This window comes from Pogoniulus pusillus, chromosome 14 (genome assembly GCF_015220805.1).
Source record: "Pogoniulus pusillus isolate bPogPus1 chromosome 14, bPogPus1.pri, whole genome shotgun sequence".
NCBI lineage: Eukaryota > Metazoa > Chordata > Aves > Piciformes > Lybiidae > Pogoniulus > Pogoniulus pusillus.
Genome location: NC_087277.1, coordinates 20,738,352 through 20,760,782, shown reverse-complemented (window position 1 = coordinate 20,760,782; position 22,431 = coordinate 20,738,352). Strand labels below are relative to the sequence as shown.

Below are 22,431 nucleotides of genomic sequence, written 5' to 3'. Positions count from 1 at the left end.
ACGGCTGCCTGTGCCCCCCAGTTCCGCTCGCTGCCCGCAGAGGAGTGCCAGCGGGTGCTGCGGGAGCTGGATGCCCACTACCAGGAGTTCCTGCGGCTCAGCCAGGACGCAGGTGGCTTCCAGCCAGGAGAGTGCCAGCAGCTACAGCGTGACTATGCCAGCTGCACCCAGAAGTACCAGAAGCTGCTGCGCTCCCAAGAGAAAGGTGACACCTCTGGGCCTGGCACCTGGCCTGGTGCTCAGGATATCCCCAAGGACAGGACTGATGTCCTCTAAGTGCCCCTGAGGACGGGGCTGATATCTCCCCTGGGTGTCCCTGGGGATGGCACTGGGGCTAATGTCCCCTGGTGTCCTGAGGGCCATGGCTGACATTCCCTGGATGTCCCTGGCCATGGCTGTCTATCCCGTGGGTGTTCCTGGGGCTGACACTAGGACTGATGTCCCGTGGGTGTCCCTGGGGCTGGCACTGGGGCCGATGCCCCGCGGGCATCCTTGACCGTGGCTGATGTCCCCACGGCTGGCACTGAGACCGATGTCCTCTGGGTGTCCCTGGCCGTGGCTGATGTCCCATGGGTGTCCCTGGGGCTAGCACCGGGGCCGATGCCCCGCGGATGTCGCTGGCGGTGTCTGAGGTGCCCGCGGTGTTCCCAGGCGAGCAGGAGGAGGCTCTGTGCCGAAGCCACATCTCGCAGCTGAGGGACATTCGGCTGCAGCTGGAGAGCTGCGAGAGCCGCACGGTCACCAAGGTGCGGCTGCCCCTGGGCAAGGAGCCTGCGCGCGAGTGCGCCCAGCGCCAGAGCGAGCAGCAGGTACCCGGGCACCTGGGACGGGAATATGGCTGTCAAAAGCAGGGACCTGAGCACCCAGGAAGAAGACATGGGTACTGAGAGCAGGCATCTGGGCCCTTGGGATGGGAACGTGGACACCTAGAATTAACGGGCATTGGCACCTAGAATGAGGCCCTAGGCACCCAGAACAGAGATGGGGATACCTGCAGCCAGAGTGAAAATATGAGTATCTGGGATGGGGATGTGGGCACCAAGAGCAGGGGCTTGGGCACCTAGGACAGGAACAGTGGTATCCAGAACAGAGACATGGGTATTCAACAGGACTGTTACTGCCTGTGGAACACAGACCAGGAAGCTGGGCACCCAGAACAGGGACTTGGGCACAGAAATCAGGGATCTTGGCACCCAAAATAGAGAGATTGGCTCCTAGAATGGAGGCCTGAGCACCCGGAATGAGGACCTTGGCACCTGGAACACGGTCACTGGCACTGAGAGCAGGGCTTTTGGCACCTCTGGCACTTAGAACAGGGACCTGGTCATCCAGAACAGGGACAATGACATCCAGAACAGGGATCTGGATACTCAGTACAGGGCCCTGAGCACCCAGGCCAGAGACATTGGCACCTAGAATGAGACACTGGCACTGAGCCCTTGTCATACAGAACAGGGACACTGGCACCCAAAACAAGGGTCCTGGGCACCCCTCACTGATCTGGTGCCTGTCCACCCACCCTGGTGGCAGTAGGCAGGGAGTGAGTACCTCTCTTGTGCCCGCAGCAAATCCACCTAGAGCTGGAGGGCATCAAGAAGAGCCTGGCAAAGGTCAGCGAACGCACAGAGCAGGTGCTGGCACAGCCCGAGCAGGTGGGCTCAGCCCCGCTGCTGCGCTCCGAGCTGGAGCTCACCCTGCAGAAGATGGAGCAGGTCTACAGCCTGTCCAGCATCTACCTGGAGAAGTGAGGATCCCACTTGCCTCTTTCCTTTTCTCCTTTCCCTTTTCCCTGTTTTCCCCTTTTTCCTTTTTTTCTTTTTCCTTCCTTCTGAACCCTCCAGCCAAGAGGCTGCTCCTGAGGGAACCTCCTGGCTTCCAGTTTATGCCTGGTGCCCCTTGGCCTGTCCCTGGGCACCAGTGGCAAGAATCTGGCCCCAGCCTCTTGCCCCCTACCCTGCAAATGTGAGAAGATCTCTTCTGAGTCCTCTCCTGTCCAGGCTAAGCAGCCTCAGGCGCCTCAACCTTCCCTGCTCAGAGTCTTCTCAACAGCTTCCCAGCCTGCCCTGCCTCCAGCAGCTCCCCATGACTCCAGAAGTGGCCTCATGACAGTGGCTGATCCTGTGTCCTCTCCCTGCAGGCTGAAGACCATCGACTTGGTGATCCGCAGCACGCAGGGTGCAGAGGAGATGCTCAGGAAGTACGAGGAGCAGCTGAAAGATGTGCAGACGGTGCCAGCTGACCTGCAGGAGCTGGAGGCCAGCAAGGCCGAGCTGAAGGTACCTGCAGGGTGGCACCCTGACAGTGGGGAGCTGGTGTGGCTGGTGAGGAGCTGAGGTGGTTCATGAGGGGCTGAGGTGCCTGATGGAGAGCTGAAGTGGCTGATGAAAAGCTGGGGTGACTGGTGGTGAGCTGGGGTGACTGGTGAGGAGCTGACATGGGTGGTGAAGAGCTGATATAGCTGGTGAGCTGGGGAAGCTGTTGAGGAGCTGAGGTAGCTGGTGAGGAGCTGGGGCAGTTGGTGAGGAGCTGAGGTGGCTGGTGAGAAACTGGGGTGGCTGGTGGGGAGCTGGCATGGCTGGTGAGAAGCTGAGGTGGCTGGGAGTGATCCTGGTGGCTGATGCTGATTGTGCCATGTCTGTTGCAGCGGCTGCGGGCACAGGCTGAGGGCCACCAGCCCTTCTTCAGTGCACTGGAGACCGACCTGGGCAAGGCCACGGAGGTGAACGAGCGGCTGGTGCGGGGGCACAGCGAGCGTGATGTGGACCTGGAGAGATACCGGGAGCGGGCGCAGCAGCTGCTGGAGCGCTGGCACGCAGTGCTGGCACAGACTGAGCTGCGCCAACGCGAGCTAGGCCAGCTGGGCAGGCAGCTTGGCTACTACCGGGAGAGCTGTGACGCCCTGCTGCAGTGGATCCGCGATGCCAGGCAGCGCCAGGAGCAGATCCAGGCCGTGCCCATCACGGACAGCAAGGCTGTGCGGGAGCAGCTGCTGCAGCAGAAGGTTGGGCCCACAGTGGGGCTGGTGGGACTGGGGCTATCGGACATCCTTGGCTGGGGTGGGGTGGCCAGGAGCTCACCTGAGCACATCTGAGGGGCTGGAGCAGGTCCTGAGATTGGTTAGGAAACTTATAAGAAGTCTGGAGAAAGAGGATGTGGAGAAGTTGTGAGGAGCTGCTGACGGCCCTGGGGATGTGGAGCCTGGAACAAAGGAGGCTGAGGGGAGACCTTCTGGCTGTCTGCAAGTGCCTGAGAGGAGGCTGGAGCCAGGTGGGGCTGAGATCTCTTCTGCCAAGCATTGGGTTAAGAGCAATTGGCCTCAAGTTTCACCAGGGGAGGTTGAGGTCAGTCATGAGGAACAATTTGTGCCCCTTGAAGCTTGTGCAGGCCTGGCCCAGGCTGCCCAGGACAGTGATGGAGTCTCCATCACTGTAGAGATGTGGTGCTGAGAGCTATGTTTTGGTGTGCCTTAGCAGTGCATGGAGGTCTCTGCCACCCCATCCCACAAGTCCCCTCTTTCTTTCTCCAGGCCCTGTTGGAGGAGTGTGAGCGCAACAAGGAGAAGGTGGAGGAGTGCCAGCGCTATGCCAAGCAGTACATTGATGCCATCAAGGTGCCCAGTCTGGAGTGGCCTTCTTGGGGTGGGGGCTGGCTGTGTAACCAGGGAGGAAGTGGCCTGCTGTCAGCTGGCCGTAAACGGGGCTGGTGGGACTGTGGTTGCTGAGCTGAGAACCCTCTCCCCAGGACTATGAGCTGCAGCTGGTCAGCTTCAAGGCGCAGGTGGAGCCAGTGGCATCTCCGGCCAAGAAGCCCAAGGTGCAGTCGGCGTCTGACAGCATCATCCAGGAGGTGAGAGGGCACCTGGGGGTCCTGTGCACCCTGAGCCTGGCAATTCCTTCTCCAGGGGCTGGAGGTTGCAACCCTTGGCTGGAGGGGTGGGCATGGTGGTCCCAGCAGTGATGTGGTGCCAAGCAGTGGGCAGTGGGTGTGGTGGGCACTCTGCTGACTCTGCCTGGTGCCCTCTGTGCAGTACGTGGAGCTGCGGACACGGTACAGTGAGCTGACCACGCTCAGCAGCCAATACATCAAGTTCATCACCGAGACACTGCGACGGCTGGAGCAGGAGGAGGTACAGTGGTGGCACACAGGGTGGTGGAACAGCTGCCCAGCAGCGGGGCACAGGGGTCCTGGGGGCTGCCGCTGGTCCCCCCCACCCCATCACTAACACTCACCCATGGCCTCTAACCCTGCTGCCATGCTGGTTCTGGGCACGGCGGCACTCCTGGGTGGTTCTGTGTGGCACACGGAGCTGGCTCTGACACTGCCAGGCTCTGGCATGACTGGTGGTAGGAGACACTTCCCAGATGCAGGTGACACTGGCAGCATGGCCTGGGCGTGTGCCAGGTGCAGTGCCTGGAGCTCTGTGGCGGTGCCTTCTCTAACTCTTGGTTTCTGCCCTGGACGTCGAGCGGCTTTGCCTCTGCCGGGGCTGGGGGCTGTGTGTGGTGGTGGGGAGCTAATGGGGGGGTTGGAGCCAGGAGAGCTCTGGCCTCCCCGCACCAGGTACTCACCCTCTGCGCGTGCCCCCCCCACCTCACCCCTTGGCACTGCCAGCAACCTGCGCTTGCCTTGCCCTCTGTGCAATCGGGAATGCCTCCCCACTGCTCATACTCCTCTGTCTGCCTCAACTCCCCAGGGGCACGAGGGGACCCAGCCCCACAATGCAGGGTCAGGCTCACTGACATGACACTGCCTGTGCTGGTGCCCTGCTCACAGTGTGCATGCCATGCTCATTTCCAGCCCTTTGGCATGCCAACGTCTGCCCAGGTCAGCTGGCATGACTGGGGGCAGCTGGGGCAGCCAGGCTGTAGCTGAGAGGGCTCTCGTGTCACCAGGATTTTCCCAGCAAGGAAAATCCTTCTGGCACTTCCCTGGCACCCCCTTGGCACCTGCTTCCCTCCGTTCTGCTTGTCCTATGCTGGATCTCTCGTTTCCCCATGGTGATGGCCCTTGGTGATGACTTCTGGTGCTGCGTCTCTTGCTCGAGCTCTACGTTGCCCCACAGCTGTGCTGTTGCTGCTGGGCACCGGGCATGGTGGTGGCTGCAGGCTGCTCGTCCCCATGGCTCTGGGCTGTTCTGGTGGCTCAATCTCCTGCTGCACGGTGCCGGACCCACTCTTGTGCTGTGCCTTGCTCCTGTCCATCTGTCTGTCCATCTGTCTGTGCCATGCCGAGGCCACGCGACCATGTGCCTGTCTCCCATGCGCCACACTGCTCTTGAGACTGTGTCACTGCCTGCGGCTGGCAGGGAGGCCCAGGGCCTAGGAGTCATTCCAGGCCCCATCCTGTCACTTGGTGGCAGTGGCTGTGCCAAGGCCGCAGCTCGGTCGCATCCCTGTGATTTGTCTCTCTCTCCTCTCTCCCATTCTCTCTGCACCCTCTTCCCCCTCCAGAAAGCTGCCAAGAAGCTGAAGGAGGAGGAACGGCAGCGGCTGGCGGAGGTGGAGGCCCAGCTGGAGAAGCAGCGGCAGTTGGCCGAGGCCCATGCCAAAGCCAAAGCACAGGCGGAGGCAGAGGCACAGGAGCTGCAGCACCGCATGCAGGAAGAGGTGACCCGGCGTGAGGTGGTGGCTGTGGACGCCGAGCAGCAGAAACAGAACATCCAGCAGGAGCTGCTGCAGCTGCGGCAGAACTCAGACCACCAGATCAAGTCCAAGGTGAAGCTGATTGAGGAGGCTGAGTACAACCGCAAGAAAGTGGAGGAGGAGATCCGCCTAATCCGCCTGCAGCTGGAGAGCACTGAGAAGCAGCGGGCAAGTGCTGAGACCGAGCTGCAGGAGCTGCGGGCCCGTGCTGAGGAGGCCGAGCGGCAGAAGAGGCAGGCTCAGGAGGAGGCTGAGCGGCTGCGGCGCCAGGTGAAGGAGGAGAGCCAAAAGAAGCGGGAGGCCGAGGAGGAGCTGCAGCGCAAGGTACAGGCAGAGCGGGATGCAGCACGGGAGAAGCAGAAGGCAGTGGCAGACCTGGAGAAGTTGCGGCTGCAGGCAGAGGAGGCCGAGCGCCGCATGCGGCAGGCGGAGGCCGAGAAGGAGCGACAGATCCAGGTGGCCCAGGAGGTGGCCCAGCGCAGCGCTGAGGCCACGCTGCAGAGCAAGCGGCTCTCCTTTGCTGAGAAGACGGCACAGCTGGAGCTGTCGCTGCAGCAGGAGCACAACACTGTGGCCCAGCTTCAGGAGGAGGCTGAGCGGCTGAAGAGGCAGCAGCTGGAGGCCGAGCGCTCACGGGAGGAGGCTGAGAAGGAGCTGGAGCACTGGCAGCAGAAGGCCAATGAAGCGCTGCGGCTGAGGCTGCAGGCAGAGGAGGTGGCCCATAAGAAGACACTGGCACAGCAGGAGGCTGAGAAGCAGAAGGAGGACGCGGAGCGGGAGGCCCGCAAGCGTGCTAAGGCAGAGGAGTCAGCCCTGCGTCAGAAGGAGCTGGCAGAGGAGGAGCTGGAGAAGCAGCGGGAGCTGGCAGAGGGCACAGCCCAGCAGAGGCTGGCAGCAGAGCAGGAGCTAATCCGGCTGAAGGCCGAGATGGAGAATGGGGAGCAGCAGCGGCTGCTGCTGGAGGAGGAGCTCTCACGGCTGAAGACAGAGGTGAGTGAAGCCATCCAGAAGAGGAAGGAGGTGGAGGACGAACTGGCCAAGCTGCGGGCTGAGATGGAGGTGCTACTGGAGAGCAAGGCCAAGACAGAGGAGGAGTCACGTTCCAGCAGTGAGAAGTCTAAGCAGCGGCTGGAGGCTGAGGCCAGCAAGCTGCGAGAGCTGGCTGAGGAGGCTGCCCGCCTGCGTGCCCTCTCCGAGGAGGCCAAGCGGCAGCGGCAGCTGGCAGAGGATGAGGCTGGCCGGCAGCGAGCCGAGGCTGAGCGTATCCTGAAGGAGAAGCTGGCGGCCATCAATGAGGCCTCTCGACTGAAAGCAGAGGCAGAGATTGCCCTGAAGGAGAAGGAGGCAGAGAATGAGCGGCTGCGGCGGCTGGCAGAGGACGAGGCCTACCAGCGCAAGCTGTTGGAGGAGCAGGCAGCCCAGCACAAGCAGGACATTGAGGAGAAGATTGCACAGCTGAAGCGCTCCTCAGAGAGTGAACTGGAGCGACAGAAGGCCATGGTGGAGGACACCCTGCGGCAGCGGCGGCAGGTGGAGGAGGAGATCCGCGCCCTCAAGGCCAGCTTCGAGAAGGCCTCAGCTGGCAAGACAGAACTGGAGCGGGAGCTGGGCCGCATCCGTGGTGAGGCCGAGGAGGTTCAGCGCAGCCGCGAGCAGGCAGAGCGAGAGGCCGAGCGACAGCGAGCGCTGGCACTGGAAGAGGAGGGCCGGCGGCGGGAGGCTGAAGAGAAGGTGCAGGCCATCCTAGCAGCTGAGGAGGAGGCTGGGCGGCAGCGACGATTGGCCTTGGAGGAGGTGGAGCGGCTGAAGGCCATGGTGGAAGAGGCCCGGCGGCAGAAAGAGCTGGCAGAGAAGGAGTCAGAGCGGCAGATCCAGCTGGCACGGGAGGCAGCGCAGAAGCGCATTGCTGCGGAGGAGAAGGCCCACCTGGCCGCTGTGCAGCAGAAGGAGCAGGAGCTGCTGCAGACGCGGCAGCAGGAGCAGAGCCTCGTGGAGCGGCTGCGTGAGGAGGCTGAACGGGCTCGGCGGGTGGCTGAGGAGGCAGAGTTTGCCCGCAGCAAGGCCGAGCAGGATGCAGGGCTGTCTCGGCAGCGTGTGGAGGAGGCTGAACGGCTGAAGCAGCGGGCGGAGGAGGAGGCCCAGGCCAAGGCACAGGCACAGGAAGATGCTGAAAAGCTGCGGAAAGAGGCTGAGCTGGAGGCAGCCAAGCGGGCACAGGCAGAGCAGGCTGCACTGCGGCAGAAGCAGCTGGCAGATGCTGAGATGGAGAAGCATAAGAAGTTTGCCGAGCAAACACTGCGGCAGAAGGCGCAGGTGGAGCAGGAGCTGACCAAAGTGAAGCTGCAACTAGACGAGACCGACCACCAGAAGGGCATCCTGGATGAGGAGCTGCAGCGGCTAAAGGAGGAGGTAACCGACGCCGTCCGGCAGAAGGCACAGGTAGAGGAGGAGCTCTTCAAGGTGCGGGTGCAGATGGAGGAGCTGGCAAAGCTAAAGAGCCGCATCGAGGAGGAGAACAAGGCACTGATCCTCAGGGACAAGGACAACACACAGAAGTTCCTGGCGGAGGAGGCCGAGAAGATGAAGCAGGTGGCAGAGGAGGTGGCCCGGCTGAGCGTGGAAGCACAGGAGGCTGCCCGCATGCGGCAGCTGGCTGAGGATGACCTGGCACAACAGCGGGCGCTGGCTGAGAAGATGCTGAAGGAAAAGATGCAGGCAGTGCAGGAGGCCACGCGGCTGAAGGCCGAGGCCGAGATGCTGCAGAAGCAGAAGGACCTGGCACAGGAACATGCCAAGCGGCTGCAGGAGGACAAGGAGCAGATGCAGCAACGCCTGGCTGAGGAGACCGAGGGCTTCCAGAAGACACTGGAGGCTGAGCGCCGGCGGCAGCTGGAGATCACTGCCGAGGCCGAGCGCCTCAAGCTGCACGTGGCTGAAATGAGCGTGGCCCAGGCTAAAGCTGAGGAGGAGGCTAAGAGGTTTAAGAAACAGGCAGAGGAGATCAGCCAGAGGCTGCACCAAACTGAGCTGTCCACACAGGAGAAGATGACACTGGTGCAGACGCTGGAAATGCAGTGGCACCAGAGCGATCAGGATGCTGAGAAGCTGCGGCAGGCCATTGCTGAGCTGGAGCAGGAGAAGGAGAAGCTGAAGCAGGAGGCAGCACTGCTGCAGCAGAAGGCAGAGGAGGTACTGGGCTGCGGGTGCTGCGGTGGTGACAGTGACATCGGGAGAACCTCCCCCACCCCAGCTGCCACATGCCCGTGCTCTGAGTATGTGGGGGGCTGGCACTGTGTTGGCTGGGCCCTGGAGTGCAGGAACCAGCTGTTGGCACCTGCTGGTGTCTTGGTCAGTGACTGCTCCTGGGGCAGGACACCAACATGTAGGTCAAGATCAAGAGCCAGCAGCAGTCAAACCCAACAGCGAGGTACCGGAGCAGGACCTCCCACCCCCTGCCCTGGTGGTGCCCACTACCAGTGTCGGCTTTGCAGGGGTGTCCTCACCACTGGTGCCAGCTCTTTGTCCCTGTGGCGTGTCCTGCTTCCCCCCTGTCTGTAGCCAAGAGCTGTCCCCAGCTCCTAGCCTTTTACCCGGTCCATCCCTGACCCTGTAGAAGTCCTCATGTCTTCTCCCCACTAGTCCCAGCCATGTGTTGCTCTGGTTACTTAACTCCAGCTCTGCTCCCTTAACTCTTAACCCATGTAGCAGAGTGACCCCTCATCCCAGACAGCCCCATGTCCTCCATCCTGCCTATTCCCTCTGCCCCTCCCCACCACCACACCAGTGCTGCCATGGTTCTGTCTGACCCTGTGTCCTCTCTCCACCTCACTACAGATGCAGGTGGCCCAGCAGGCGCAGCTCCGCCAAGAGACGCAGCTCCTCCAGCAGAGCTTCCTGTCAGAAAAGGACACCCTGCTGCAGAAGGAGAAGTTCATTGAGGAGGAGAAGATGAAGCTGGAGAAACTCTTCAAGGATGAGGTAGACAAAGCCCAGAACCTGAAGGCAGAGCAGGAGCGGCAGCAGAAGGAGATGGAGCAGGAGAAGCAGCAGCTGAAAGCCATGTTGGATGAAGCCAAGAAGCACCAGCAGGAAGCTGAGGAGAATGTGCGGCACAAGCAGGAGGAGCTGCAGCAGCTGGAGAGGCAGCGGCAGGAGCAGGAAAAGCTGCTGGAAGAGGAAAACAAGAGGCTGAGGGAGAGGCTGGAGCAGATGCAGGAAGAGTACAAGGCTGCCCTGGCCCAGACACGAGAGATCATGATCCAGACAGATGAGTTGCCCGGGGTGGCCACTGTCACCACCACACAGCAGCCAGACGTCATGGCAGTGCCCAACGGCAGGGACATGTTGGATGGTCTGGCACAGAACGGGGAGCCTGAGTTTGCCTTCGATGGCATCCGCCAGAAGGTGTCAGCTGAGAAGCTGGCTGCTGCTGGCATCCTGAGCAAGGAGAGTTTGGAGAAGCTGGTGAAGGGCAAGGTGAGCGTTGGCGAGCTCTCACAGCAGGAGGACATCAAGAGGTACCTGAAGGGCAAGAGCAGCATCGCTGGATTGTTGATCAAACCCTCCAACCAGAAAATGAGTATCTATGAAGCCATGAAGAAGAAGCTGCTGAGCCCTGGCACTGCCCTGGTCCTCCTGGAAGCTCAGGCTGCCTCTGGCTTCATCATTGACCCTGTGCACAATGCCCGGCTATCCGTGAATGAAGCGGTGAGGGAAGGCGTCATTGGACCTGAGCTGCACAACAAGATGCTGTCAGCTGAGAGGGCTGTCACCGGCTACAAGGACCCCTACACCGGGGACAAGATCTCCCTCTTCCAGGCCATGCAGAAGGATCTGATCGTCAAGGAGCACGGCATCCGCCTGCTTGAGGCACAGATCGCCACCGGCGGCATCATCGACCCCGTCCACAGCCACCGTCTGCCTGTGGAAGCTGCCTACCAGCGTGGCTACTTTGACCAAGAGATGAACCAGGTCCTGTCCGACCCCAGTGATGACACCAAGGGCTTCTTCGACCCCAACACTCAGGAGAACCTCACCTACCTGCAGCTGCTGGAGCGGTGTGTGACTGACCCTGAGACAGGACTGTGCTTTCTGCCACTCACTGACCAGGCAGCCAGTGCCAGGGAGCTGCTCTACACTGACAAGGAGGCCAAGGATGTCTTCAAGAAGGCTACGGTGACAGCACCATTTGGCAAGTTCCAAGGGAAGACAATGACCATCTGGGAAATCATCAACTCTGAATACTTCACTGAGGACCAAAGACGGGACCTTATCCAGCAGTACAGGACTGGCAAGATCACAGTGGAGAAGATCATCAAGATCATCATCACGGTTGTGGAGGACAGTGAAAAGAAGAGCCAGATGTGCTTTGAGGGACTGCGGGCCCCAGTGCCAGCTGCTGAGCTGTTGGAAAGCAAAGTCATCACCAAGGACCTCTACAACCAGCTGCACCAGGGCAAGAAGTCTGTGAAGGATGTGGCCGAGATGGAGTCAGTTCAGCGGTACCTGAAGGGCACTGATGCCATTGCTGGTGTCCTGGTAGAGTCCACTGGCCAGAAACTGACATTCTATGAGGCCTTGAAGAGAAACCTGCTGAAGCCAGAGGTGGCCCTGTCCCTCTTGGAGGCACAGGCCGCCACAGGCTACCTCATTGACCCTGTGAGGAACAAGCTTTTCTCGGTGGATGAGGCAGTGAAGGCTGAGGTGGTGGGGCCAGAGTTCCATGAGAAGCTGCTGTCAGCAGAGAGGGCAGTGACTGGCTACAAGGACCCCTACACAGGGCAGACAGTGTCCCTCTACCAGGCACTGCAGAAAGGGCTGATCCCTAGTGACACCGGGATGCGGCTGCTTGATGTCCAGCTGGCCACTGGTGGCATCATTGACCCTGTCCACAGCCACCGGCTCCCGCTTGAGGTTGCCTACCAGCGTGGCTATTTCAACCCTGAGGTCAACGCAGCACTCAGTGAGCTCCACGCGGAGGCCAAGGCCTTCTACTGCCCCAATCAGCGCCAGCACCTCAGCTATGGGCAGCTGCGGGAGAGCTGCCACCGTGACCAGCAGACAGGCCTCTGCCTGCTGCCACTGTCAGATGAGGCCATCCGGGCACAGCAAGAGGAGGTCTACACAGACAGCCAGGCCAAGGAATGCTTCGACAAGGCCACCGTGGAGGTGCCTGTAGGCAGCATGAAGGGCCAGACCATGACTATCTGGGAGCTAATCCACTCTGAGTACTTCACTGAGGAACACAGGCGCGAGCTGCTCCGGCAGTACAAGACAGGCAAGGTGACCATTGAGAAGATCATCAAGATCGTCATCACCATCATCGAGGAGGCAGAGACCAAGAAGCAGGAGAAGCTGACCTTCAGTGGGCTGCGGGCACCAGTGCCTGCCAGCGAGCTGCTGGAGTCCCACATCATCAGCAAGGCCCAGTATGAGCAGCTGAAGGAAGGTAAGAAGTCAGTGAAGGAACTCGCTGAAACAGAAGCCATCAAGAGGTTCCTGCATGGCAGTGACTGCATTGCTGGTGTCTATGTGGAGGCTACCAAGGAGAAGCTGAACATCTATGAAGCTATGAAAAGGAATCTACTGAAGCCTAGCACCGCAGTGGTCCTTCTGGAGGCCCAGGCAGCCACAGGCTTCTTGATAGACCCCGTGAAGAATCGGAAGCTCTATGTCAATGAAGCTGTAAAGGCTGGTGTTGTGGGGCCGGAATTGCACGAGAAGCTGCTGTCAGCTGAGAAGGCTGTCACTGGCTACAAGGACCCCTACTCAGGAGACACCATCTCCCTCTTCCAGGCCATGAAGAAAGGACTCATTGTCAAGGAGCATGGCATCCGCCTGCTTGAGGCTCAGATTGCCACTGGTGGCATCATTGACCCTGTCCACAGCCACCGCCTACCTGTGGAGGTGGCCTACCAGCGTGGCTACTTTGACCAGGAGATAAACCGGACCCTCTCTGACCCAAGTGATGACACCAAGGGCTTCTTCGACCCCAACACTCAGGAGAACCTCACCTACACACAGCTGAAGGAGAGGTGCATTGAGGACCCCGAGACAGGGCTGTACTTGCTGCCTTTGCGGGAGCCAGAGAAGCCCAAGGTAGTGGAGACCACCCATGTGTACACAGAGGCAGAAACACGGAAAGTGTTTGAGGAGACACAGGTGGACATCCCCGTGGGCAGCAGGGCTGGCTCCTCCATGTCGCTATGGGAGATCATGCACTCTGACCTGCTGCCTGAGGAACAGCGCAAGCAACTGATGGAGGAATTCCAGTCAGGCCGTGTGTCCAAAGAGCGCATGATCATCATCATCATCGAGATCATTGAGAAGACCGAGATCATCCGGCAGCAGAACCTCACCTCCTATGACTATGTCAGGCGCCGCATCACAGCTGAGGACCTCTATGAGGCTAAGATCATCTCACAAGATACCTACAACCTGCTGAAGCAGGGCTCCAAAACCTTCCGGGAGCTGCTGGACACAGAGACTGTCTGGAAGTACCTGTATGGGTCAGGCTGCGTGGCTGGCATCTACATCCCCTCCTCCAAGCAGAAACTCAGTGTCTACCAGGCACTGAAGAAGGGCCTGATCAGCTCAGAGGTGGCCCGCTCTCTCCTGGAGGCCCAGGCTGCCACTGGCTTCATGATTGACCCTGTGAAGAATGAGATGTTGACTGTGGATGAAGCCGTCAGGAAAGGGGTGGTGGGGCCTGAGATCCATGACCGGCTCCTGTCTGCCGAGAGGGCTGTGACCGGCTACAGAGACCCCTACAGCGAGCAGAAGATCTCCATCTTCCAGGCCATGAAGAAGGACCTCATTCCCAGTGAGGAGGCCCTCAAACTCCTGGACGCCCAGCTCGCCACTGGTGGCATCATTGACCCACATCTGGGCTTCCACCTGCCCCTGGAGGTGGCCTACCAGAGGGGCTTCATAAACAAGGAGACCCATGACATGCTGTCAGAGCCCAGTGAGGTGCGGAGCTACGTGGACCCATCCACAGAGGAGAAGCTGAGCTACACCCAGCTGCTGCGGCGCTGCTGCCCTGATGAGGGCAGCCGGCTGTTACTGCTGCCACTGGGTGATGCACGCCGCCTCACCTTTCGCGGCCTGCGCAAGCAGATCACCGTGGAGGAGCTGGTCCGCTCCCAAGTGATGGACGAGGCCACAGCCCAGCGCCTCCACGAGGGCCTCACCTCCGTTGAGGAGGTCTCCAAGAACCTGAAGAAGTTCCTAGAGGGCACCAGCTGCATCGCTGGTGTCTTCGTGGACTCTACCAAGGAGCGGCTCTCTATCTACCAGGCCATGAAGAAGGGCATCATCCGGCCAGGCACTGCCTTCGAGTTGCTGGAAGCGCAGGCAGCTACAGGCTATGTCATCGACCCCATCAAGGGGCTGAAGCTGACAGTGGAGGAGGCCGTGCGCATGGGCATTGTGGGGCCTGAGTTCAAGGACAAGCTGCTCTCTGCTGAGAGGGCTGTCACTGGTTACCGTGACCCCTACTCCGGTAAGCTCATCTCCCTCTTCCAGGCCATGAAGAAGGGCCTGATCCTGAAGGACCATGGCATCCGCTTGCTGGAGGCCCAGATTGCAACAGGGGGCATCATTGACCCCGAGGAGAGCCACCGCCTGCCTGTGGAGGTGGCCTACAAGAGGGGCCTCTTTGACGAGGAGATGAACGAGATCCTGCTGGATCCCAGTGATGACACCAAGGGCTTCTTTGACCCCAACACGGAGGAGAACCTGACCTACCTGCAACTGATGGAGCGCTGCATCACTGACCCTGAGACAGGACTGTGCCTCCTGCCCCTGAAGGAGAAGAAGCGGGAGAGGAAGACCTCCTCTAAGTCCTCTGTCCGCAAGCGCCGGGTGGTGATCGTCGACCCAGAAACAGGCAAGGAGATGTCAGTGTATGAGGCCTACCGCAAGGGTCTGATCGACCACCAGACCTACTTGGAGCTATCAGAGCAGGAGTGCGAGTGGGAGGAGATCACCACCTCCTCCTCCGATGGCGTGGTCAAGTCCATGATCATCGACAGGCGCTCAGGGCGCCAGTATGACATCGACGATGCCATTGGCAAGGGCCTGATCGACCAGTCGGCACTGGACCAGTACCGCTCAGGCACGCTCTCCATCACCGAGTTCGCTGACATGCTCTCAGGCAACATGGGCGGCTTCCGCTCGCGCTCATCCTCAGTGGGCTCCTCCTCCTCCTACACTGTCAGCCCGGCCCCTCTGCGGACGACCATCTCGATGTGGACTGACCCAACTGAGGAGACGGGGCCAGTGGCTGGCATCCTGGACACAGACACCCTGGAGAAGGTGTCCATTACTGAGGCCATGCGGCGCAACCTGGTGGACAACATCACGGGGCAGAGGCTGCTGGAGGCCCAGGCCTGCACTGGGGGCATCATCGACCCCAACACTGGTGACAGATGCTCAGTTGCCGATGCGCTCGCCAAGGGCCTGGTGGACAAGATCATGGTGGATCGCATCAACCTGGCACAGAAAGCCTTCTACGGCTTTGAGGACCCACGCACCAAGACGAAGATGTCTGCGGCACAGGCACTGAAGAAGGGCTGGCTCTACTACGAGGCTGGACAGCGATTCCTGGAAGTGCAGTACCTGACAGGTGGGCTGATCGAGCCTGATGCCCCTGGCCGTGTCTCCCTGGACGAGGCATTGCAGAAGGGCACCATTGATGCACGCACAGCCCAGAAGCTGCGTGATGTCAACACCTACTCCAAGTACCTCACCTGCCCCAAGACCAAGCTGAAGATCTCCTACAAGGATGCCATGGAGCGCAGCATGATCGAGGATGGGACAGGGCTGAGGCTGTTGGAGGCCTCCTCACAGTCCAGCAAGGGCTACTACAGCCCCTACAACCTCAGCAGCGCAGGCTCCGCCGCGGGCTCCCGCACCGGCTCCCGCACTGGTTCCCGCTCAGGCTCCCGGCGCGGCAGCTTCGATGCCACTGGCTCTGGCTTTTCCATGACGTTTTCTTCCTCCTCCTACTCTTCCTCCAGCTTTGGGCGCCGATACACCACGGGTCCCCAGAGCACAACAGAGCCGGTGGCTGAACTCACCTTTGCCCTTGCCTCACTGCCCCTGTTGAGCTGTGGGCAATGGGCAAGTGAGGGGCACCTGGGGCTTAGTGAGTGCCCGCTGCCCATGGCCTGATCCCCGCCTGAGGAAGCAGCACCGCTCCCGCTCCGCATGTGCCAATGCCTCCGGCTAACCACTTGTATTAATGAACTCAGAACCTTCTCCTCTTCCAAAGCAGTGCCTCAACTTTAACCAAAAAGACTTGACTAATGAATTAATTAATTAAGGGTTCTTCTGGCAGGGTCTGGGTACCAGGGGCTGAGGGATGCCTCTGCCCGTCGCACAGTCCAGCCCGCCAGTGTGGCCACTAGAAGCGCTCCGCCATGTGCCGTAACAACCCAGCTGCTGCCAGGAACCCATCAGCCCTGCACCCTGCACCAGGAGGAGATGGAGGAGGAGACAATGGAGGAGATGCCCCTGCCCCACAGGCCCTGTCCCTGCAGCCCCTGCCCTACAGGCCCTATCCCTAAGTCCCTGCCCCACAACACACCACAGCTGGCGCTGTGCTAGCAGGATGGAGGAGCAGGAGGCAACCACCAACTCCCCGCTGCTTGGCACCAGACACCAGCCCTTTCCTCCATGCTGAGGATGGGTCCCTGCCCCCCGACCCCCTCGGCACATCTCCACCGCTGAGCCAGTGCTGCCACCGTAAGTGCTGGTGCTGGCACTTCCCGGGGCTTCTGCACCATGCACTGGGACCTGCCGCCGCTTCACCCACCAAGGGGCTTCGCTCTGCACCTGCCACCACCTCTGCCAGCCTGCTCGCCCATCCACCTGCCCACTCAGCTCTGCCCACTCATGTGCCCGCAGGCCAGTGGCCATGATGGCCACTGCCTGTCTGTCCGTCTGTCTGTCCATGCATCTGGGAAGTGCTCGGCCTCAGGCCTATTTCTCTCACACTGACCTGGTGCCAGAAATGGACAGGTGCCTGCCAAAACCCAAGCCTGGCACTGCCAGTGCTGCCAAACCAGCCCAGCCCCATATGTGAGTCCTCTGCCCAGAGCCCAGCCGCTGCCCAGCCCTGTGTGCCTTCTGCACCATGAGGTTCTCCAGACCCTTGTGAGGGACCCTCAGAGCTTTTGAGGGGCATGGGATACCTGGCAGCCCAGGGTGGTGGTAGAAAATGGGCAGCTTCTGTTCTGCTCTTTTTTTTCCCTTTCCCCCTTTTCTCCTTTCTGCTTTTGTCCTTTTTCTCTTTTCCCCTTTCTTTCCTCTTCTTTTCTCCATTTTTCCCTCCTTCCCTCTTCTCCTCTTCCCTGCTTCCCCTCTCCTTCCCTCCCTGGTGGTGCCCACCACACTCCCTGTGCCACGCAGTTGATAGTGCCGCTCTCTCTCTGGCAGAGGCCTCCTTCCAGTCCCACCAAAGCAGTGCCAGTGCCACTGGGCGAGCTCCTGAGCTGGGTCTCCACCGTCAGCAGGTCCTGGCTGTTCCTAAGGGGAGCCACAGCGGCTGCTGGGCACTCGCTGACACAGGTAACACCAAAATCCCACTCTCTGGTTCTCCTTGGCACTCGCGGTGCTGGTGCTGGGGGGCTTTGGCTGGGTGCTGTGCTCCTTGGCACCGAGATGGCCGTGGGGGTGCTGCTCTCCTCCAAGAGCAGCTCAGGGTGTGGGACTGCTGGGGCGGGTGCATGGCGCTGGTTGGCAGCATCCATGGTGTCAGTGTCTCATCCCATCTCTCTGTTGGCTCTGTTGTAGTGTGGCTGGATCTCCATCCCACCCCCTCACCGCTGCCACGGAGCCCATGCCCCTTGCCTGGGCCACCCGCCGCCGCGCTGGAGGACACTGGGACACCCTCCCCCTCCCTTGGCACTTGCCAGAGTTCCCCGGGCACAGAGCTGGGGTGGCACCGGAGCCCTTCAACTGCCAGAGGGGTGCCCTGGCCCACCTGATACCCCCTGCTGGGGCCGAAGCAATAAAGTGGCCCCCCAAGAGGCACCCCTGCGGTCGCCTGGCCCCCTCCTTACCCCGTGCCTGGGGTGTCAGTGCCAGGGCTCAACATGGACCTTGTCATCACCTCTCCTCCTCCTGCTGCCTGCTCCATCTGTGTCAATCGGGCCATTGTCACTCCTCCACCCCTCCCTCGTTATTAGTGTTAATTAATTATTAATAACCTCATTATCCACTTTGGCTTCTGCATGATGCTGGCGCGGGCAACGTGGTGCCACTGCCGCGCTGAGCCGGGGTCCCGTTGCCCAGGGATGCTCCCCTCAGTGCGGGCTTCGTGGCTCACCCACGGGCATCTCATTTTGGGGGCAAAAACACTAAAACCTGACCTGTACCCAGCGCCAGGTGCCCGTGGCGTGCAGGGGCACCACGGGCAGTAAAGGATCCTCTGAAACCAGCCCACAGCTCTGCGTGGTCCTTTCGCCCCGGCTGTGCCATGGCTATGCCAGCTGCAGGCTCTCATCGCCTCCCATGCCATGTGCCATGTGCCTTTGTGCCCTGAGATGGGTTGATGTATGCCAGGGTGCTAAGGGCAGAGCAGCTCCTGGCGTGTCAGGCATGTCCACCCTGGGCAAATCCACTACGCATGCAGTGAGGCTGTGATTTTGTCCCCACAGCTGCCCAATTGTCCACAGAGCTGCCCCTGTGAGTACCAAGCTCTCTCTGGTGCCAGGAAACTGTAGATCTGTGACAGTGGGTGCCTGGTTTTGGGCACAACAAGTGGGCACAGATGGTTGCATGGAAGCTTCTGAGGCTGTATCCTTAGCATGGGTAGAGGGTGATGGGCTCTGGGCAGAGCAATGCCTACTGTGCCCCAAGGCACTCAGGTGCTGTGCCACCCTGTGCCACTTCTGAAGCTGTGCCTGCCGTGCCCTGGAGCAGACAGGCTGTGCCATGTGTGCCAGGCAGCGCCAGATCTGTAGTGGCCTGGATGTGGCAGGAATGTGGTGAGACCCTGGCATTCCTTGGGCACACCAGCAAACATGAGGAATATTGGCACAGCCAAGGGGTTACCTGGCACTGTCCCAAATGGCTCCAGAAGTGTTTCCAGCCCTGGGTGCCAGGTGCCACAGCTTGGTCCTGGATCATCCTCTGGCAGTACGGAGCACAGTGCTGGCACCACCAGAGCTGTGCCATCTCTGGAACCTTGTGGTGTCTGCCAAGGAGCAGTGGGACAGTGCCAGTGGCAATTGTATGTGTGTCTCTGGGCTGGTAGGGATGAGTGGCACTGGACTGGCAGCCTCTTGGTGGCACTGTGTGGGCACCACAGTGTCCCAGTGCAATGAGGCTGATGGGCACAGCTGGAGTGGGGGCTGTGGGGGGCAGTGGGAAGCGTCCCCTGTGCTGCTGGGGCACAACTCCTGTGCCCATGGGGGGCTCAGGTGGGTCTGAAGGAGGGCAGCTCACTGGGGTCACACTGGCACTGCCACCACTGTCCCATCAGATGTCCTCAGCTCGCCAACCTTCCCTGTGCCAGGCATCTCTCACAACCCCTGTGGATCCCTCAAGACTCCCAGCCCTGCCCCACACATGGGCTGGAAGCCTCTTGGCTCCCTGTGCCATCCATGGGTCCAGTTCACCTTGCCCAGATCCAGAGTGGCCCCCACTATGCCAGTTAGGCACCCCTGACCCACAAGCCCCTCAGCCCTGGCACAGGCACCCAGCTCTGGTGGTGGGGGTGCCATGGTGAGCTGGGCTGGTGGGACCCAAATGCAAGGCAGAGGGTGAGGTGGGGAGGACACCCCATGCAGCGTCTGGTGCCATGGGGTGAGACAGAAGCTGTGCCAGGCTGCTCCTCCTAACTGGCATCATATCCCTCAGCCATGGGCCTTTTCCAGCCATCTTGTGCCACTCTGTGTTACCCTGCTGTCCCACAGGATCCCTTGTCCCTCTCCAAGATGCTTCCCACTGGATCCAGACCTCCAGTAGGGTAGGAAACGACCTCTGGAGCTCACCCACTGCAGCCTCCCTCCCTTGGCCTTCTTTGCCACCTTGCTGGCTCATGGTGCCCTTGCTCCCCCCCAGCACTCCCGGTTCTGTCCCAGCAGCTCCCTGCCTCCCCTGGACTGGGGCAGGAGGTTTGTGTCCCCTCCCCAGGGTCAGGACCCTGCCCTTGCCCTGGCTGAACTTCAGGTGTCTGGGCACTGCTGCAGGCATTGGGAGGGGAAGTGCTTGGCATGGAGGGTACTGCCCAGCCGGTGCTGCTGTACTCGGGGCAGCGTTGCTGGGTGATGGAAACAGCAGCAGCAGCTGCCGGCAGGTGACTGTGCCCAGCTCCCTAGCATGGGCACGACTCGCGTGGATTTCAGACTGACATATCCTAGGTTTAGCCCCCAGCCTTGGCACCTTCAGCCCCCCTGAGCGCAGCCTGAGCCCCCTGGTGGCACAAATCTGGCCATGCCCAGCACGTGGGACCTGTGGCTGCTATCCCAGCATGGCCACAGCAGCCGAATCTTCCCTGCTGGCACCCACCCGTTGCCAGCCCCTGTGCCCGCTGCCCCGGGCACTGCTGGCTGCAGCGCAGTGCTTGGCACTGGCACGACTCTGTTTGGCTCCCCCGGCAGCCACAAAGCCCTGATGGCCTCTCCCACGCCCCTGCCTCGTCATGTGCCAACCTCTGTGTGAAGCTATTTGCTGCGTGCCAGGACCCCCAGACCCCTCCCAGGTCCCTGCCTCACCCCACTGAGACCCTGATGGGCACTATCCCTGGGCAACATGGCCTCACGACAAGGTGCCAGTGTCTTGGTGCCATCTAGCAGCATGGGATAGTCCATGCCAGGGACTGATGAATCCACCCCAACCTTGTTGCAGGTCCTGGGGTGCAAGCAGGGCAATAGTGCTGCCCAGGAACCCACTCCAAGTGACAGAGTGCCAGGTCAAGGTCCTCACAGCAGGGCTGGCAGTGGTGCCATGCTGAGAGTCTATGCCGCTGCTGTTGGGCAGCTCCAAAGCTACTTGCTCCATCTGCCATGTCCAGTGCCTGGCAGCTATGCCATGACTGGGCCTCCTTGCTCAGCTCTGCCAGTGTCCCAGACACTCTTGCATCTTACCCAAGATGCCATCTGTCCATGGTCCGGGTCCACCATCCAGGGGGCCCTGAGGATGCTTCTGAGTGTGCCAGGTGTCCCTGGGTGTGCCAGGTGCCTGGTGCTGGCTCAGGTTCAACCCCTAACACCGGAAATGCCCAAACCTGGAGTGACTCCCTCAGGCCTCCCACTGTGGCTTGCCTGTCCCTGGCCTGGCATCGTCTGAGTGGAGGGGCCAGATCCTGCGCATGGTGCTGGGCCATGGGCTGGTTTTGGGACAGGGCAGCTGGGGCTCAGCTGGGCACTGGACTGGAGGCTTTGTCATGGTCACCAAGCAGTGCCAGACCCAAGCAGAGCTGAACCCCAGGCTGGAGAATGAGGAACCCTGCCAGGGGTGCCCCTGCCCCTGCCAGTCCTGGGGGTGATCCCAAAATGCCTGCACTGGCATTGTGGGGGCCGGTGGAGCCCCAACCTCCTGCCCTTGGCCCTGGCACCACAACCTCACCATTCCTCTGCTCTCCTTGCAGGCACCTGGTGCTCCCAATGATGCCAGTGTCACCAGGAAGAGTATGGAAGGATCAGCGCTGGATGGGGAGGGGATGGAGAGGTACTGGCACTGCTGGCATGACTGGCATTTCTGGCACAAGGGAGCTGGTGGTAGAAGATGGTGTTTCTGGGGAGATGGTGGCCTTGGGGAGATGGTGGCCTTGGGGAGTAACAGTGGCTGTGGGGTGATGTTTGCCTTGCAGAGATGGTGGGTGTGGGATGATGGTGGCTGTGGGATGATGGTGGCTGTGGAGTGATGGTGGCCTTGGGGAGATGGTGGCTGTGGGGAGATAGTGGCTGTGGAGTGATGGTGGCCTTGGGGAGATGGTGGCTGTGGGGAGATGGTGGCTGTGGAGTGATGGTGGCCTTGGGGAGATGGTGGCTGTGGGGAGATGGTGGCTGTAGAGTGATAGTGGCCCTGAAGAGCCAGTGATGGGCAGGGCAGAGGGTGTCCAAATGTGCCAGCGCCTGGCACATCAAAGCTCTCCTGCCAGAGCTCGGCAACCTGGCAAGTACCTGGAGAGGTGCCCGGAGGTGCAGGAGCAGCTACTGGCACTGCGGCACTGGCTGGATGCCATGGAGAAGCAGTTGCCTGCCCAGACAGAGCCTGGCACAGCCCCACAGGTAACAGACTCATCATGGGCATTGGCAGAGCTTCCCAGATCTGGGCAGCACCAGACACATGCCCAACCAGGCTGGGGAGGTTTCAGTGCCCAAAGGGAGGGTGGTGCCTGGACGTGACCCTTCAGCATAACCCCAAACTGGCTATGATGCCCATGCTGTGGCCGCAGTGCCATCTCCCCTGGTTCATGGTATTGGTGCGCCCTGTCCCTTGCCAATGTCATCAGCACTGCCACAGACTCAGAGCCTGCCAGACCCATGGCTTTGCACGAACTCCTGGCATCACTGGTACACATGGCATAGATGGCACACATAGCATTACTGGTACTTGTGGCATCGCAATCTGAGTCCCACTGGTGCCAGGGCTGCCTTTGGCTCCAGGCTCAACCACATCACCTGGCATCTGTCCAGGCCAGGGGTGTACAGCTGTATCTGGGGTGCCTCTGGCTGGCATAGGCCACCCCACAGTGTCCATGGCAAGGCAGAGGCAGGAGCACCCACAGCGGGTGCCTGGCCCCTCCTGGGCAGCCCCTTGCCCACTGTCATTG

The 22,431-nt window shown here is 60.8% G+C and overlaps 1 protein-coding gene across 1 annotated transcript in view; it reads left to right on the top strand.

Annotated features, from left to right (window-relative positions):
• PLEC (plectin) overlaps positions 1–22,431 on the top strand; it is a 74,563-nt gene that overhangs the window by 27,700 nt on the left and 24,432 nt on the right. Inside the window, exons 23-34 of the mRNA XM_064154335.1 lie at positions 22–205; positions 652–809; positions 1,566–1,744; positions 2,138–2,276; positions 2,645–3,001; positions 3,527–3,610; positions 3,742–3,846; positions 4,028–4,126; positions 5,451–8,831; positions 9,477–15,812; positions 17,085–17,216; positions 21,244–21,323. Of these exons, the coding sequence (XP_064010405.1) occupies positions 22–205; positions 652–809; positions 1,566–1,744; positions 2,138–2,276; positions 2,645–3,001; positions 3,527–3,610; positions 3,742–3,846; positions 4,028–4,126; positions 5,451–8,831; positions 9,477–15,812; positions 17,085–17,216; positions 21,244–21,323 (11,234 nt within the window). The remainder of the gene's footprint in view (positions 1–21; positions 206–651; positions 810–1,565; positions 1,745–2,137; positions 2,277–2,644; positions 3,002–3,526; positions 3,611–3,741; positions 3,847–4,027; positions 4,127–5,450; positions 8,832–9,476; positions 15,813–17,084; positions 17,217–21,243; positions 21,324–22,431) is intronic.